The following is a 17,165-nucleotide window of genomic DNA, read 5'->3' on the forward strand; positions in this document are numbered from 1 at the left end:
GGTTATAGTACGAAAAATTACAGTAAAGTAGATTTATGTTACTACTACCATTGTTTATTAGTTGCCAAAGCACCAGGAAGCAGTCGATAAGTTGATTTTAGTAACAGTCTTTTATCACAGTTCAATATTTAGTTTTTCGTATACTTTCCTCCATTGGAAAGGTTGTGTGAGATGAATGATATAAGTTGTTTATTTTCCTGAAACAGTGAAACAAATTTGAACTTTTTGAAGCTAATACCAAAACCTCATTTTTTAATGGTGAATCGAAGAATTTGATATCATCATTAGCAACCTTAGAAAACGGGAGCGAAAGCTGTAGAAAGTGACTACAGGTTGGGGAGAATATGGTCAGCAGCACATCTGAAACTCCATCGCCGTTGTTGCTTGTTCTCTGTATTGAAGTTGGGTATTTTTTTTTCATGCAGCTCTCCAGTTACCCTCAGGGGCTGGATAACATCACACTGCCAGTAACCAGTTTTCCCCAATGTGTAGTCATGAAGTACTGGTTACACGCAGTATTTTGCTTGACTTCAATGATTACATGGGAATCATTAGATCAGAGCAGCTAGGGCGTTTATTTGAATTAGGAGATAAGAAACAAAAATGCATAAGAACTTCTAGGCATTTATTGAAAACGCACTACGAAGTAGATTTTGTTTTCACCAATTTAATATCGCGTGTGTTAAAAATTTCAGATTGAGTTGACGTACAGCCAAGATTCTGTCTTAGTACAAAATGAATGGTTCATTAAACTCAAGTAAGTGATGGGTCCGCGGTGACTCAGTGGTAAAGTGCTCACCTGTGGTCCCTAGTTCGATCCCAGCTCTAGTTATGGTAATTATGAGACACCCCTCACTGATCTTCAACCACTGTAGGATAAATACAAATTAAGAGCACAGGCATTTAGTAACGTCCTTCACAATACCTTGTCTATATTTTGGTTTCAGTTTACAAAAGTTTGGATGTACCAATTTTTTTTAACAAACATTAAAAAAAAAAACTTTTGAAATTTGAAATCCTACCATTAACTTTTATATTTACTCGTGCAGTAATATCACTTCATTAAACGAATGGGTGTTGGTGGAAGCCTGGTAGGTCAGCAGTTACAGGTTAGATTGAATTTGTCCTTTGAGCGTTTGTTTGAGTTACATTTTTTTCCTGTTGTTGTATCTCATTTTGCTTATATGGAGGGTAATTATGAGACGCATGCTAGAATCTGTCTATGTATGTTTTTTTAACTGTATTCTGTAGTTTAGATAGCCTTATAAACTTGTTTCTTAGGAACTTAGCAAGTTGTAGACTACATTATTTTCTTGAAAATAGCTTAGGCTGAATATCAATATACTAAAACAAAGAAATAGAAGTAGTCTAAGTTGTTTTTTAGTGGATAGCCTACTTGGTCTAAATTTGTTTCTTACGGTTGCGTTGTATAGGATAGATAAATGTAACGCAACCTTGTGAACATATTAACTTCCGTAACTAGGATTGGATTTCAATGATACTTTGCTGATACATTAAGTGCCTCATTACCGTGGTCCAGTTCGACCATGGATATCGTAAGTGCAAGGGGGAGCTAACTCCATTACCATATCGATGTGGTAATGATCATGTAGCTAAAAAGATTGAACAAACACCACTCGCAAGCGTTTGCACAACCTAACATAATTGCTGCACCATGCGTAGTTTTTGAGATCTAACATGAAACATATCAAAACATTTAAATTTTTCCAGGCTACGACCATCGTCACGCGCGTGCGTTCTTCGCGCTTTTATCATGTCCTCACTTTTTTCTCCGTGTAATATCAGTCCTTTTTTGCAATAATTTATCCATATACAAAATTTCTTTGTGGCCTAAGCAGCAACTTTTAGCACTTTGCTCTCCTGAGGTATTACGCCCCAACATGGCATCAAAATCACAAACTTCAACTTTCGGATCCCCATAAATCTATGGTGCCAGTAGTATCATAGCTGTGGATATTTCTGCAGGTTCTTTACACGCAGTAGTATTCAGCACGATAGTTATGAATTCCCCACTTTATGCCATTCCAAATTACAGCCCCCTTTAAAAGTGTAATTTTCTGTAGTTTTTCTGGTGATTTCATGTATTGGTTTGCAACCCTGCATATTTATTTAGAAGCAAAAAATTTATAGTCTCCGTGTACCTCAGTCTCTCCTGTAAACATTAGTTTTTGTTTGGTGTTCTTTTGATTCCTACATTCTGAGCAACTGTAGTTTTCGTAAACACTTGCCGATGCAATAATTAGCACTCCACCGACAACAAAGATGGCCGCCATTCAGGAGTACTTGTAGATACGACAACGTGAATGATATTTACCTTCTGATACACAAGGTTCATCACACTCCCATTTCTATAATTTTCGGAGATTGTCGAGCAACCACCTCTGGACCACTTCGTATGGATTTACCCATTTAAGAACTACCATTGTTGCTTCCGGTTAGGGTATGAGAATGAATTCTCTCTCTACTCCTTTCAACTTGCAGAGGTCTTCTTTTTTAAAGATAGCAGCGCCGAGAAAAACGTGTGCAAATGAAATGGAATTTATACCAAAGATTCGCTACATTATACAGAAAAGATTACAGTTTCTGAAGTGTACAACACCCCTAACCTTGATAAAATAGTATAGTGTGGCCTTCACTTGTTTCAATCAACGCCTCTGTACGTTATGCCATCGAATCGGACGGGCGTTGAAGGTACTCTTGCAGAATCGCCTGCCTTAGTACTTGTATACTACTCGATGGCACGATGGCTGAGTGGTAGAGCGCGTACCTTTGGTGCGTGGGGTTCCTGGTTCGAGCCGAGGCCAAATAAGTTTGTGGTGGACAACATCGTGTCCATGGGCTTTGTCGGAGTATTACCGTTTTCTCCCACATTATCAATCCACCAATTCTTCCATCATCATTCACTTGTCTTAATCATCCGTCTCCCTTAGTCTAACGGACACAATCGTGGGATGTTAAACTGAGAGATTTCATGTAATTTCATTTCGTATACTATTCTACAAGTCATCGACACTGTCTGTCTGAAGGGCGATGATAACAAGGTGCCTACGAACTATATCCTACATGTTCGATGGGCGATGTGTCAAGCGATCGTGCAGGCCAGGGGAGAAATGGCACCCGTCGTACTTCGAAGAAGGATTGTACATTCCGGGATACGTATGGAGTCTGGAGTTACGTGAAGGGAGACATCCGCCTCTGGAACGTCCTGATGTAGCGGTCACTGGAGACGTTCCATTCAATGTGTAGCAATCGAGACCATGTTTTGTACCAAGTGACGCCCCCACAATCACATCTGGCATACGGCCCCTATGACACTCGACGATGCATACTGGCGGATTGCTCCCATTACTCTAGCGGGTAAGCGTATGCGGTCATCAATGTAGGATAGGTTGAAGCGGAAGTCGTCCGAAAGACCCTAAGGTCTGCCTTTCAGTCTCTTATCATTTATGGTTGTGTCAATGGAAGCCGACGCAAAAGCATGCTTGCCGCCAGTTCTGTATTCAGCAGACGCCCTCGAACTGTCTTCCACACTCCTTAAAGTGCTCCAGCGTCGAACTAATACTGTCCTGTCACCGTCGTGTAGACAAGATTCTGTCATCCTGTTGTGGGGTCATATTGCGCGGTCCACTTGTTGATCGTCGTTGAATAAGGGGTTCTCTTCGTCTATTGTCTCCACTATCCGCCACATTTTATTAAAATCCGCGTACCTTACGGAATGAGTTTTAGCAGGGTTGTCTCTGAAATTATTTTTCTTAAAGTGAGATGTAACTACTCACTTCTTCGTATCCGAAAAGTAATTTGTTCCAGAGAATAGATACATATATCAGCCGAAAACGATAAGACTTATCCCATTTAACCACGATCTTTATTCCATCCCTGAAATGAGTGAGTTCTTTGAAAGTGACCTTTAAATTCAACTTTCAAAAGTCGAAATTAGTTAAATCGGTTACTGTACGCAATATAGATAGATTCACTTGATTTCACTAAGGTGTGAGGCCATGGTTGGAGATAAAATATACTTTCCCGACGTAAAGTTTGCTACAAGCGCTCCTAAATATATATATATATATATATATATATCGTCTTGGAAGGATTTTGAGTTACCAAGAAATCTGTTCGATTAGTAAAAGCCTACTGTAGTCGAATCAGTAGTAGGAGCGAATATAAAGTTTGTCAGGTGCTTTCGGGATTTATAACAGCCTTACTACCGTTACCATTTCATTTCACTTTTATAGATTAGGGAACCAGGGAAACTGAACTGTATCATCTGCCTTCTACAGAAATCAATAAATTGAATCAATATGCATTTAAGTAGCAATAGGAGCAACTACTGCTAAATTTCTCTTTGAGAGATTTGAAATTAAATAGAATCTTCGTATCATGGTTATGACGTTAAAGGAGACGAATGGTTACTCAAAGTGAATATGATGGAATACTTAATAAGAACAAATATATGACGAAACTGAACAACTTGAAGAAAACACACACATAAGATATTCTCCACACTTATTCCTGGGATAACAAAAGACCTCTCACATCGGAGATGGATTTACCACTAAGCCATTGTGCCCACTTGAAGAGATTTAATCCAAATCCAGTATAGTGTAATTTAAAAGTGGTTACAAAGGTGGCCGTGTGTGTTATGTTGTTTTCCTATCCTATAGCATACTATTTCCTTTGATTTCGCATTTCCTGGAGTTTTATTTATGGGACTACACTTTTGGACTACCTAGGCTATGCATAACTGTCGGAAGTCTTACAGAACGGTTTTGATCGTTTGTCTGTTGACAAGTATCCGGGGAGAAACTTTTAAGATATATCGAGATGCTGCTTTTTGGAATTGATTTAGCGTCCAAGGATAGGTTCCATCTCCTTCGTCAACTCTATTCGAACCGGAAGTGATTCAAATTAGTAATTTCCGATTTCAGCGTTTATTACCATAGAACGAAAACGGTAACAGATAGCAAGAAGCGGGTTTTCGTAAGCCATTCATCGTCTCAATGCAACATATAAGTATCTACAACACATTACCAAAACCTGAAGTGATTGAAATTTACTGTTACCTCCAGTTTCAGTACAGATTTCCGCAGAGCACGAACGGTAAATGCTATCAAGATGTGGTTTTTTGCAGTCGATTCAGCGCCCCAAGTATAGATTGCGTCAGCTCCGTTAACCCTCGGTTCAAACTAGAAGTTGTTAAAATTAGTCATTTCCCTTTTTCAACGTTTATCACTATAGAGCTAAAACGCAGGGTTAACTAAAAGTTTTTTTTTTTTTTTCAAGTTTGTCACCATAGGTTACTTTGGGGGGGGGTAAGTAATTTTTTTCGTGTGATTTATGGTTTGCATTGGCAGTTTTCTAAGAAAAATATGATAAAAATAAACTGAAAAAGGCAGAAACTTGTTAGTTATTACTCTTCTGAAAAGTTCAGTACTTGCTGCTACGTGTGAACCAAGTCAGCTTTATCCTTACTTCAGGATTTATTGTTTCTAAAGTACAGTGGATGGTTGGTGGGTGCTTAAGCTCTAAAGGCGGGTTTGAGAGCCCTTGTAAGCATTTTGTATGCAACTGCATTTTTAGTTAACATTTGTAATTTATTTTAAAACTTCATAATAAAGGTATAAAGATGATCGACATTATTTGCTTTGATCTTATTATGTTAAAGGAGAATGACATATTACCTGTCTACAGTTTATTTTTCATTGTATGCGGAATGTTGGTAGAAGCCATACTAATGTTTACCAATCATGTGGTACCAAGCCAGAATTTGTATCAAGTCAATTATACAAGATAAAATTTTATTACTAGTTAATTTTAATCTGGAAAATATAGAAATTTGGCCTTACCCCATCTAGATCAAAGTTGAAATACAAAACCGTGGAAAGTATGTAACTAATAATGAACCTCTAAGCAAAAGTAATCCATTTTTTTTTTTATTAGCTGACAAATTTCAGTAAAAAGAAAATAATAATAATAATCTTAACATGTTAAAACATTACGTATTTCAGCTATGATCCAGCCAAATATATATATATATTAAAATGTAAAATTCAATTTATGCCCAAGTTTGGCGTCAAGGTTTAAAATTACTTTTTCACGAGAGTTTGGTCACTTTGGTCACTTTTCAACTATTTAGAAGAGACCAGACCACTATGAGCCCTGTAAAACGGTAACAGATAGCGAGAAGCTGTTTGTTGTTGAATTAGCGTCCCAAGGCACTATATCATGATTAACCACAGCACTATCGAAACCGAAAGTGGTTCGAATGTACTATTACTTCCGGTTTCAATACTGATTTTCGTAGAGCAAAAATTGTAAATACTATCATGATGCAGTTTCCTGGAATCGATTTAACGTCCCAAGAATAAGTTCCATCTTCTCCATTGAAGCTATCCAAACCGAAAGTTGTTCATATTAGCTACTTCCAGTGTTAACGTTTATTGCCACAAAGCTAAACTGTAACAGACAACGAGAAGCGGAGAGTCAGCGCAGATCTGTAACAGATTTCAGCGTCTTAAGAACATAACATGGCTGTCGACAACACTCTACCAATACAGAAAATGGTTCAGAGCTATTTCCGGTTTCTCTACTAATTTGTATGGAATAAAAACAGTAACATAGGCCTATATCGAGATTCGGTTTTTTGCAATCGATTCAGCTTGCCATAGGTTCTATCTTTTCCGTGAGCTCCTTTGTGGTTAAGCGGTTAGCGTACTCGCCTTTGGCGTGGGAGACCCGGGTTCGATTCCCGACAGGAGCTCATGTGGTTCGGATTCCACGTTAATCAGTAGATCTACGTCTCATATAGCCTCATTACTGAACAGGATGTTAAACTCAAAATCACCTAAACTCACCCATATTTTCCGTTAAACCTATGTTCAAACTGGAAGCAGTTCAAATTAACCATTTCCAGTTTCAAAATTTATCACCATAGAACAGAAAAAGTAATAGATACCGATAAATGTTTTTTTTGTAATTATACAGCGTCTCAAGTGTGTATATATATATATATATATATATATATATATATATATATATATATATATATATATATATATATATATCATCACAACCCGCAACACTATACCGAAACAGAAAGTGGTTGAATTTACTGGTACTTTTGGTTTCAGATTTTCATAGAGCAAAAACTTTCAGATATCGAGAAGGTCTTTTGGCAATCTATTCAGCGTCCCAAGAATAGGTTCTGTCTCCTCCCTTAGCCCACTGTTCAAACCGGAAGTGGTTAAACTACTTTTGGTTTTCAACTTTATCGCCATAGAATAAAACACGTACGGAATAGCAAGTAATGGCTTTTTGGTACGGATTTAGCGTCTGATTAACAGGTTTTATCTTTGATCTTATTACTGAATTGAATAGATGCAGTACTTCAAGTTTAAGTATTGAATTCGCATGCTTTGGAAGTCTTAGTTTCACAGTGTGAAACTATACGCACGTGTTTATTTTATTGGTTTCTGTATTGCCATCAGACTCGTGTACAATGTTTCAAGTCAATTGAACAGTAGGAAGTGGATCAGAAATAAAATGATTACAATTTTTTCATGTGGACAGACAAATGAAGTTGAAAGCTTTATTTAAATAATATATATAGTTTTGTGTGAAATATTGTATTTTGTGGTTCAGAGACATGGGCAATGCGTAAAAACCGTGTACAACTTGAAGAATTTCAAATATACGAATGTGATTAAAAACATAAATTTAGTTGTATTAAAGGAAAAACAATGAGAAGGTATTTGGAAAAGTAGGAAGAAGAATGTTACAGTAATTTTAAGAGAGGAAGAACACCTGTCTAGGAGGTTAAGAAGATATTATATTTTGGAAAACACTGTAGGAAAGAGTATGGAAAGAAAAGTAGAAAACAAAATTAGGAATGATAAAAATGAATCAAAAGATTGCGATCTTGGCCAATAATTAGTTTTTGGATCAGGGTCCACAAAATTTTTGAACGGCCCTTAAATCTAGTTTTCTTACTTTTTACGTAATAAGCACATCATACTGAGTTAAGTGATAGTTTGCGTTTGGCTACACTGTATGTAGTTCTCCAGGTATGGGGCGTACAAGAAAATTTTTGATTGAATGAAATATATTCAATTTTTTGGATAAGGGTCCAGAAAAATTTTGAACGACCTCTTGTACGGAATAAGCACATCATACTGAGTTAAGTGATAGTTTGGTTTGGTTACACTAAATGTAGTTCTCCAGATAGAATGCCTACAAGAAAGTTCTGCCTGAAATATATTGGATCTTTTGATCCAAAAATAATTTGCGATTGATTGATGATATTGTAATACAGTTATTACGGACATGTTACTTAACTGCCCACAGTTACTAAGCCAATTCTTAAACGAATAACATTTTTTTCCCATCAAATCAGCCACACTTTAAATGACACGAACTGGGGTTGCCGCGTCGTTTTGTTGTCTAACACTACGTAAATTATTCTAGGCAATACTTTTTTTTTTTTTCCTTGTTTCTCGGTCAACCTTTGCACGCAGTCTTGATGATGAAATGTTACCTTGTTGTCTGCTTCACAATTTTGTGAGAGATGGAACAGTGTTAGCGAAACGTATAACACCTCAACACAAAGTAAATGATGAAATCCCTGGTTTGCATCTCATATGCTGTGTCAATGATGGCGAGACACTTACATTGTTGATAATTAGTTTAGTAACTGTGTGGTTCCAACAATAAAATAAAGCTTCAGAACAAAAGTCGAAAACTGATGGATTTTAATCAGTGTGTAGTGATGGTGTGGATTTTCATGACATCTCTTCCATCTATTTGCTGTTATTCATTTGTTGAATTAAAAGTTCTAAATAAGGGTAAAAATCTAACACGTCTATGTCATCGTTAAATGGGCAGCATTCTTGTCTTCCATGGATCAGTTCTTGGTGAAAACTTGTAATTGGCAAACCACGTTAAATTTCGTGTTCTTCTCTCAAAAATAGTAAAAGCAAAATCTTAACACTAAAAGAGTACTCTATGAGCCCTTTTGCTAAAACACTTCATCACATAGGGAGGAGGAAAAAGTAGAAAGAAAAAAGAAAATAATTAAAGAAAAAAAAGTAGAACTTTCACCTAGACGCTGCACAATTACTTTCCTGTTCTTTTATTTTCTCATCACTTCATCTGCTCCCTATCTGATGAAGCTTCTGTATTATATATACGCGAATGGATGAAAAAAAGTACAAGCAGCGGCATAGGAAAAGCAAACATTGCGGAGGGAATATTGTTTCTCGATAGTGGAGATAGATGGCGCTCGTTATCTGTCAGCAGTTTTGCGGGTAGGTATTGTAAGTTCGCAGACGCATCAGAGCGAGTAAAATGGCAAGACGTTTTACAAAACTGGTATCACTGAGAGTTGTGGGCCGTAATTATTTTCTTGTGGGCAAAGAATGTGTCGCCATCGGACATTCACAATCACATTGTGGAAGTGTATGATGATGAAGCAATGAGCTGACAACGTGTGGCGAAATTGTTTCGTGTTTTTCAAGTGGGCAGACGGGAAATGAAAAACCGCAATAAGGCAGCGAGCTGTCGTCCAAGCTCTGCAGAGACTTTCATCAACAGGCAGGAGTGGAAGAAATGATTCAAAATGTTCGAACGGCAACTAAGTGCAATTGCGTCGGAGCCGGAATTGAGCTGTGATACTGTGCAGCATATCATGTCTGATGTGTTGTGTTATTCCAAGGTGTATACCCACTGGGTCGACTTGCGTTATCCCAGGAGCAGAAAAACACACGAATGATATGCAGTCTCACATTTTTGGAGCGGTACGTCGCTGACAGCCAGAACTTCTTTGATCACATCATTACTCGGGATGAAACCGGGCTTCATCAATACGTCCCAGCAAGCATAAAGACAAGTATGGAGTGGAAACACTAGATCTCCAACGAGAAAAAAAGTTTAAGATTACACACACTGCCAGTACGTTTATGGCAACCATATTCTGGGATTCATGCAGTGTGATCCTAATCGAGTATCTGGAGCGTGGCCATTCCGTAACCCACCATGGTTATTGTGCAACGTTGACCAAATCACGTGGAGTCATCGGACGAAAACTCTGGCATGTTGAGTAAAGATGTCATCTTCCTGCATAACAATGCCCGGCTCAATACTGCTGGCCAAACTCAAGCACTGTTGTTCAAGTGGGAAGTGTGGAGCCACTCTCTGCCTCTATAGCCCAGATTTCGATCCCAGTAACTATTTCCTTTTTCTGGCATTGAGTGAATACCTCTTTGGAACAAGGTTTGCTGTGATGTGGAAGCAGCTGCTGAGAACTGCCTGAATAGGAAGGGACGTGATTTCTACCAAGCCGGGTCAGAAAAGTTGGTCCTTCATTCTCATAAATGTCTGAATTTATTTTATTATATGGAAAAATGATTGGGACATATGCTGCTTTCTTCCATTTATTTTTTTCTTTTGTTAATACATATTTTTTCTCAGCTTTGTTACTTTGGGAGAGAAGGGTAACATGTAAAAATAATTGAAAATAACCGATGTTAGTGTCTAATACTTCTTTTTGTAAAGGGGTGGTCCCTGCGTTCTGGATCACAATCAAAAATATCACAGAGGCAGTCTGTTAAGTACTTAGGAGTGGATTTGCATGTTCCTCCCACGGACAACTTTATGTCGCTAGCGTAAGACTAGGCTCACTCAAAAATTTATTTATTCTTATTCCTGGAGGTGAAAAATATATATATATATACAGAGTGAATCAAAAGTCTGGACACGGTGGAATAAATCGAGAACTTAACTTCGGATCGAAAAATCAAAAAACACGTGTTTAGTAATATTAAAAAATCTATCTGATGAAACCAAACTTGACCCTCTAGACCCACCCCCTGGGGGTTGGAGTGGGGTCAATTTTGAAATTTCTAATGGAAACCCCAATTTTTGATTGCAGATTTGGATTCTACGGCCCAAACTATGTAAAGTTTCATCAACACTTTTCTGTCGATGCATAACATGGTGCAGTAATCGGGGAGAATAAATGGCCCCTAAATACTCCCATTTCGTTCATGAGCTTGGTAGTATTTCCGACCTCTGTTCTCGTTCAGTGTCACTGGTTCATTTCTCTGTTCCTTCTCGTCACTGGATAGAAGCACACTACACACAGACAGAAGACACAGAGAAAGGCACACCTTCTTCATTCGGGCTTCGGGCATTATTAGTGTTGCAAACCAGAAAATTCAAAAGCGGCGAGTAGAGGACAAAAAATAAAACAATTAAAAGTAAAAGGAAAATTGAAGAAAAGTTTAGTTATTGAAGTATCTGCTTATTGCACTATGGTGTTTTTTTACTTCTGTGTCTAAGATGAAAATGTATTGATATAACTGTTTTCTAATCGCTAAAATTGTATTCATTAGGGTCGATTGTACCATTCTCTGATAAAGATAAATTATCGGAATGATCCAACCTTGTCGCGGTAGTAGGTCTCATCTTACACAAAATAACACATGACCACTGCGACCAGTGTTATCTTATCTGACGATTAAAAAATATCAGAATAGTGTAGAATTGGCCCTATAACGTGCAAATGTTCGAATGGTGTGAAATTATCAAAAATAGCCTGTAACTGTCAAGCTAATTTATGTTTGAAATAACGGGTGAACCAAAAGTTTGGCCACGGTAGAGTAACTGGAGAAATACACTTCTGATCATAAAAGCGCAAAAAAACGTATTTAATATGTTTCAAGAAGCTATCCGATGATATCAAACGCAACACTCCGCCCCCACGTTCTGAAAAGGAGTGGGGGGCATTGATTTTTCAAATGGGAACTCCAATGTTTTATTGAAGATTCGGAGACTGCATCCCAAATAATGTAAGGTATAATCAAAACTTTTTTGTCGTTGTGTGATATCATGCTGTAATCGGCGAAATTAGATGCTCCCCTCTTCGTTTATGAGCTTGATATTAGCTCCGACCGTCTGTACAAGGTGCAGTATTTTGAGAAATACGCGTCGGATCAACAAAGTTATTCAATGGTACCAAACACGATACCGCACCCTACCGCTATGTGGGGTTAGCTGAAAGATTTGAAATGGAAGCTTTTATTTCTTATTGCAGAGTCGGATTCTGCGCACAAACCTGTATAAGATTTAGTCGAAACATCGTTGTCGCTGTGTGACGTGGCGCTGTAATGGCGAAATCAGGAGAACTTCCTATATGAACTTTAATTAGCTTCAATGCTGTAGACGTGATGAAAGAAGTATACATGTGAACAAAAAACAAAAGAAAATGTGTGACTATTGGGTTTGTTAGGGTGTTTATCGTTCCTTTTCCGCAGTGGGACGAGAGAGACGGGACCTACAGTTGAAAGTGAGATCCTAACCTCTATTAGGTTTTGGAACCGAGACGTTCCCCATGAACAATTGCCGACGAAGTTTGTCCGACCGTCGTCGATTATTGGGTGACAGCAGCGAAAAGGGTGTGCTAGTGCTGGTTCAAAGGCGGTTGCCTGTTTGTCGGCTTGGCAGCGAACACCGTGACGGCCCCGCCGCTGTTCAGGAACGGTAGCTATGAGACAGACGGTTGTCTTGGCCCAGCAGTGGCACGACGTCGTCCCCCGAAGCGACGGCATCATGATTTTCGCCATCATTTCGCCTGATTTGTGCGAATAGTTGGACTGTGACTCACGAGACTGCTCGCAGTCTCGCATTGTTTTAGATGGGTGAAATTGTTATTGAACTCTTTCTTTACTTCTTCTTCTCCTTATTATTATTATTATTATTAATATTATTATTATTATTATTATTATAGTATATTATATTATTATCTGCTAGTAGTTGTAGTAGTAGTGATAGTAGTAGTAGTAGTCTGTAGTAGTATGTTTTATTTTTATTTTTAATCCTTTCATCCTTTAATTTTTAAATGTCTATAATGTGCAGTGGCGTATTTAGGGGGGTGGCTTCCGGGCTTAAGCTCCCTCCCCCGAAATCTTACTTAGTATAGTAAAGTAAATGAAATATCTTGCAGAATTTTCACATTTTCAGGCAGTCCCCCCGAAAGTTAGTGAAGCCCCTCCCGAAACAAAATCGTAAATATGACATTATTAATGTGTCATCAATAAATTGATCACATCGGACCCTAGACAAGATAAGATTCTGTCGTTCCAATATAATTTCAAAACTAAAGGAGTTACCACTAAAGAGCATTGTGTGAACAGAGTGCACATTTCAATACATATGTACGGTACCACCTTAATTTCGTGGCATGGGTGGGGCCACGGTGGCTCAGTGGTAGAGCGTTCACCTCTGGTGCTTGGGGTCCTGGATTCAAAACCTGCTCCCGCCAAATGAACTTTGTGGTGGACAAACACCGTGTGCGTGGGTTTTCTCGGGATCTCCGGTTTCCTCCCACTTTCTTAATTCCACCATTTCATTCATCTCTCTCATAATCACCGTCTCCTTTAGCCTAACCGGCAAAATCGTGGGACCTAAAACTCAAAAATGTCATTTCATTTTCGTGGCATGGAGTCCTCTTAAGTACGTTGATCGAACTTTCGTTCGGGATAGACATGACGAAGGTTATAGGCGTAACCTGTAATTTGGGCATTATAGTGGAGCATTTGTACAAGAAGTGATACCTGTGTGTGAGTGTGTGTGAGTGTTATTCGTTTCATTATTGTTTTCTCTTCTCACATGCAACGTATGAATGTGTGAATTATAACACGTTTAGTGGCACGTGACATGGGATTGCAACATTGGGATGGCATTGCTCGTTCGTTGATTCACATCTTAAAGCGACGTTCACCTGAGCGATTCGTTTATAAGTGGCAGGTCGTTAACGGTGACAGATCTGTTGGTAACGATTCTCGGTCTAACAGCAAAATGTCTTTCTTTTTCACCCCAAACAGTTAATTTACTTTCGCCGATTATGGCGCCATATAATGCATCGACGGAAAAGTGTTGATGAAACCTTACATAGTTTGGGCCGTAGAATCCAAATCTGCAATCAAAAATTGGGGTTTCCATTTGAAATTTCAAAGTTGACCCCACCCCAGCCCCCAGGGGGTGGGTCTAGAGGGTCGAGTTTGGTTTCATCAGATAGTTTTTTTAATATTACTAAACACGTATTTTTTGGTTTTTCGATTCGAAGTTAAGTTCTCGATTTATTCCACCGTGTCCAGACTTTTGATTCACTCTGTATATATTTATATTGTTTGATCAAATTTTGAGTTTAATGAGTGAATTCATGAAGATTGTACTTTATACTTTTCTTTATGTGTATACTGCTCTTACACATTTAAATACCTGCAAATAAAATTCGATTTTAGACTATATGAAAAATTCATTTATTCTCTGTAATAGAAGTTGGGTTAAATAGATACCCTGGCAACGCTGGATAATCATCTAATGTATAATAAAATCAGCCACAAGAACTGTGTATATATGTTTTCCATCCAATCTTGACCAAACTTGTCATGGATGTAGTAGACGACTTGGTTAGTACATACGTCAGATATTTTCTGTGCATACCTTTGATTCTCGAGTTATTGGTCATCCAGTTCGTGTTGACTTATTCCAATTTTCGCTCCCCTCAAAAAAAAAAAAAAAAAAAAAAAAAAAAAAAAAAACTGTTTAGAACAAGAATTAGGAAAAATACATTTAATAAACCTGTCAGTCGTTACTTTGAGGTTAAACGTTATGCAAAGCATTCCGTACGTATAATGAAGATTTGCTAAATATCAATAAAGAACAATATTTTTATCCATACTGGGAAGCTCATTACTAGTTCATTTCATATTTACTAATATTGTCCTGAAGTATATAAAAGTGTTTTGTTTGAAGATTTATGTGATTTCATTTCTTAAGATTTTATACATTTGCGCATTCTAGTGGTGCTAGTATTAAGGTACAAGAACACTCAACTCGATATTATTCATGTGTGCTGAGTTTTCTGTATAACCAGTGGATACTAGCACATTATATGTACGAATATGTTTGTGGTGAATACAGTTCGTTTGGCTCACCTTCATATATATTCGTAGCATTATTTCAAAGCTTTTCAAATTGCATTGAAATAAACTATTGAATCTGCATGAGGTTGAATTATGTTACCTATTAATTGTAGATTTCATGTTAACTGAGTCATTAGACATTTGATTCTTGTATTATATTTTTTTTAGATAAATGGAGTCCAGCTCTCCAGATAAGAACAGTTCTTCTGTCAATACAAGCTCTTCTTAGTGCACCTAACCCTGATGACCCTCTGGCAAATGATGTAGCGGAATTGTGGAAAGTTAATGAAGCAGAAGCCATTCGGAATGCAAGGGAGTGGACGCGAATGTATGCAATGGACAATTGAAAGACTCCTGTTAAGGAGAGTGAAAAAACTGCAGTGAGAACTGTTTCATGTTACCCAGTACCACTTGTCAAAGAAGCTGAAAGTTGTTTATGCTCTTTGTGAAGGATTTACTGAATTTCTTAATGATCCAGGATAAATTCAAGTGGTTTGTGATTTATACGCAATCGTAACTGAGATGCCAACAGAAAATATTGATGTACTTTTACTGCTTGTTGTAGAAGACGAAAAAAAAAAGTTAAATTGCCTGGATCCTTGCACTGTTTTATTGTTTAAATGTAGCAGTGGTGCATTGTTGATGCAAGTGAACTTCTGATTTTCATATTGTTTACGAAGTTGATGTGGAAACAGCTTTCACGTATTTCCAGTTTGTATGTTCATGATATGTTTTGTTCCAAGAATTTCTTTATTGGCCATTATTCCGTTCGCGTATAGTTAAAACAAATGAAAATGGTCCTTTCTGTTAATTGAATTAGCTCGCTTTACAGTTACATATTTTCGTAGTTTGCTTCGTTGCTGTAACGAAAGCTTGAAGGAAGTTTTAGTTAAACTTCGTTTTAAAAGGTAACTGTTCATATTTCTGAATTTTCAATAGAATTTTAAGAACAATTTTTTCAGTTCTTTGCAAGTTTTTGTCATTCCAATCTCGGTTTCGTACGCTTTCCCAGAAGTATCTGAGAGATCAATTTTGAGAGAACTAGTAGTGTGGTTGTGTAAGGGGCAGTTTTCTTTTCGTCAGCATTCAGATACAGAAACAAAACAAACTGAATTAATAGGGTGATCAAAGAAAAGCGTGAAAATTAGATGCTGCTAAAATGATTACGCTTTTTATCATTAATTCTATATGTTGCAAAAGGGGGAGGGGACTTTGAGCTTTCTTTGGTGATATCACTCGGTATTCTTCACAATGGTGGGCGTGACAGAAACTTGACCCTTCGGCTCTTCAGTGTGAGATTGGTAAAGTGTGTCGTGTGAGGTAGGTGTAAACCTAGCAGGCGTGAATAATTTAATGATGGACATTAGTGCCATGTGGGTGGAATTTGATTGTGTTAAGAGTCCTTTTCAAGCTGATTGCAACATGTGAATGTGGGAATATAAACGGTAAGGTCTTTTTCATCACTACCAAATAAGTGCTTGTGGAAAAATATTTGGTTACCCTAGAAGTGCAGATTAGTTTTGTGGCTAACGCTGAATTTCCTGAACGAGAACTGTTGTTATTCTTTTATCATTTGTGTTCATGGATGGCTACTACTAATGATCGCAGAGTAACTATGGAAACTAATCCTATTTTCTTTCAATTAGGAAAGCGATAATTTCATTTGTTTTAAATGTACGAATTTTGGTACTTGTTTGCAAGGGAAAATATAAAGTATTACACAAGTGCAAAATTGTACTCATGCATAAACGTTCAAATATATTTTTAGTTTGTAAATTTTGTTCTGTTCAGTATACTTTAGATATAAGGAATGAATAAAATTTGGTACTTTGCGAGAGATACATTTCAGACTTTGATCATATTTATTTAAGAAGAGTATTTTACAGTGTGGTTCGTATCACTGTACCTCAGTCCATTTGTATATTTGACATGTATATAACAGTTAAGAAACAACGTTTTCTTAAGCCAGTGGGAAGTGGTTAGACGTGATGACAGTGCTTTACAGGCAAGTGTGCTTGAATGGAAGTTCAGAAATCTTGAAATAAATAATATGTAAAAAGTTTAGGACCTCGTATCTTACCTTGCTGAGCACCTTCAGTGAGTTGAGCTTTGAAGTGATTTTTCACCTTTTGTAGGTTTCTCATAGGTTTTCGCCTTATTAGC

General features: G+C 37.5%; 1 protein-coding gene across 1 annotated transcript in view; it reads left to right on the forward strand.

Moving 5' to 3' along the window:
* The window catches only part of LOC145688526 (ubiquitin-conjugating enzyme E2 N-like), a 46,508-nt gene extending 29,665 nt beyond the window's left edge, over positions 1–16,843 (forward strand). The window contains exon 4 of the mRNA XM_081762894.1: positions 15,171–16,843. Within this exon, the coding sequence (XP_081619020.1) occupies positions 15,171–15,349 (179 nt within the window). The 3' untranslated portion in view covers positions 15,350–16,843. The remainder of the gene's footprint in view (positions 1–15,170) is intronic.
* Positions 16,844–17,165: the final 322 nt, after the last annotated feature.

The sequence above is a fragment of the Thermobia domestica genome, chromosome 6 (assembly GCF_964235325.1).
Source record: "Thermobia domestica chromosome 6, izTheDome1.hap1.1, whole genome shotgun sequence".
Taxonomy (NCBI): domain Eukaryota; kingdom Metazoa; phylum Arthropoda; class Insecta; order Zygentoma; family Lepismatidae; genus Thermobia; species Thermobia domestica.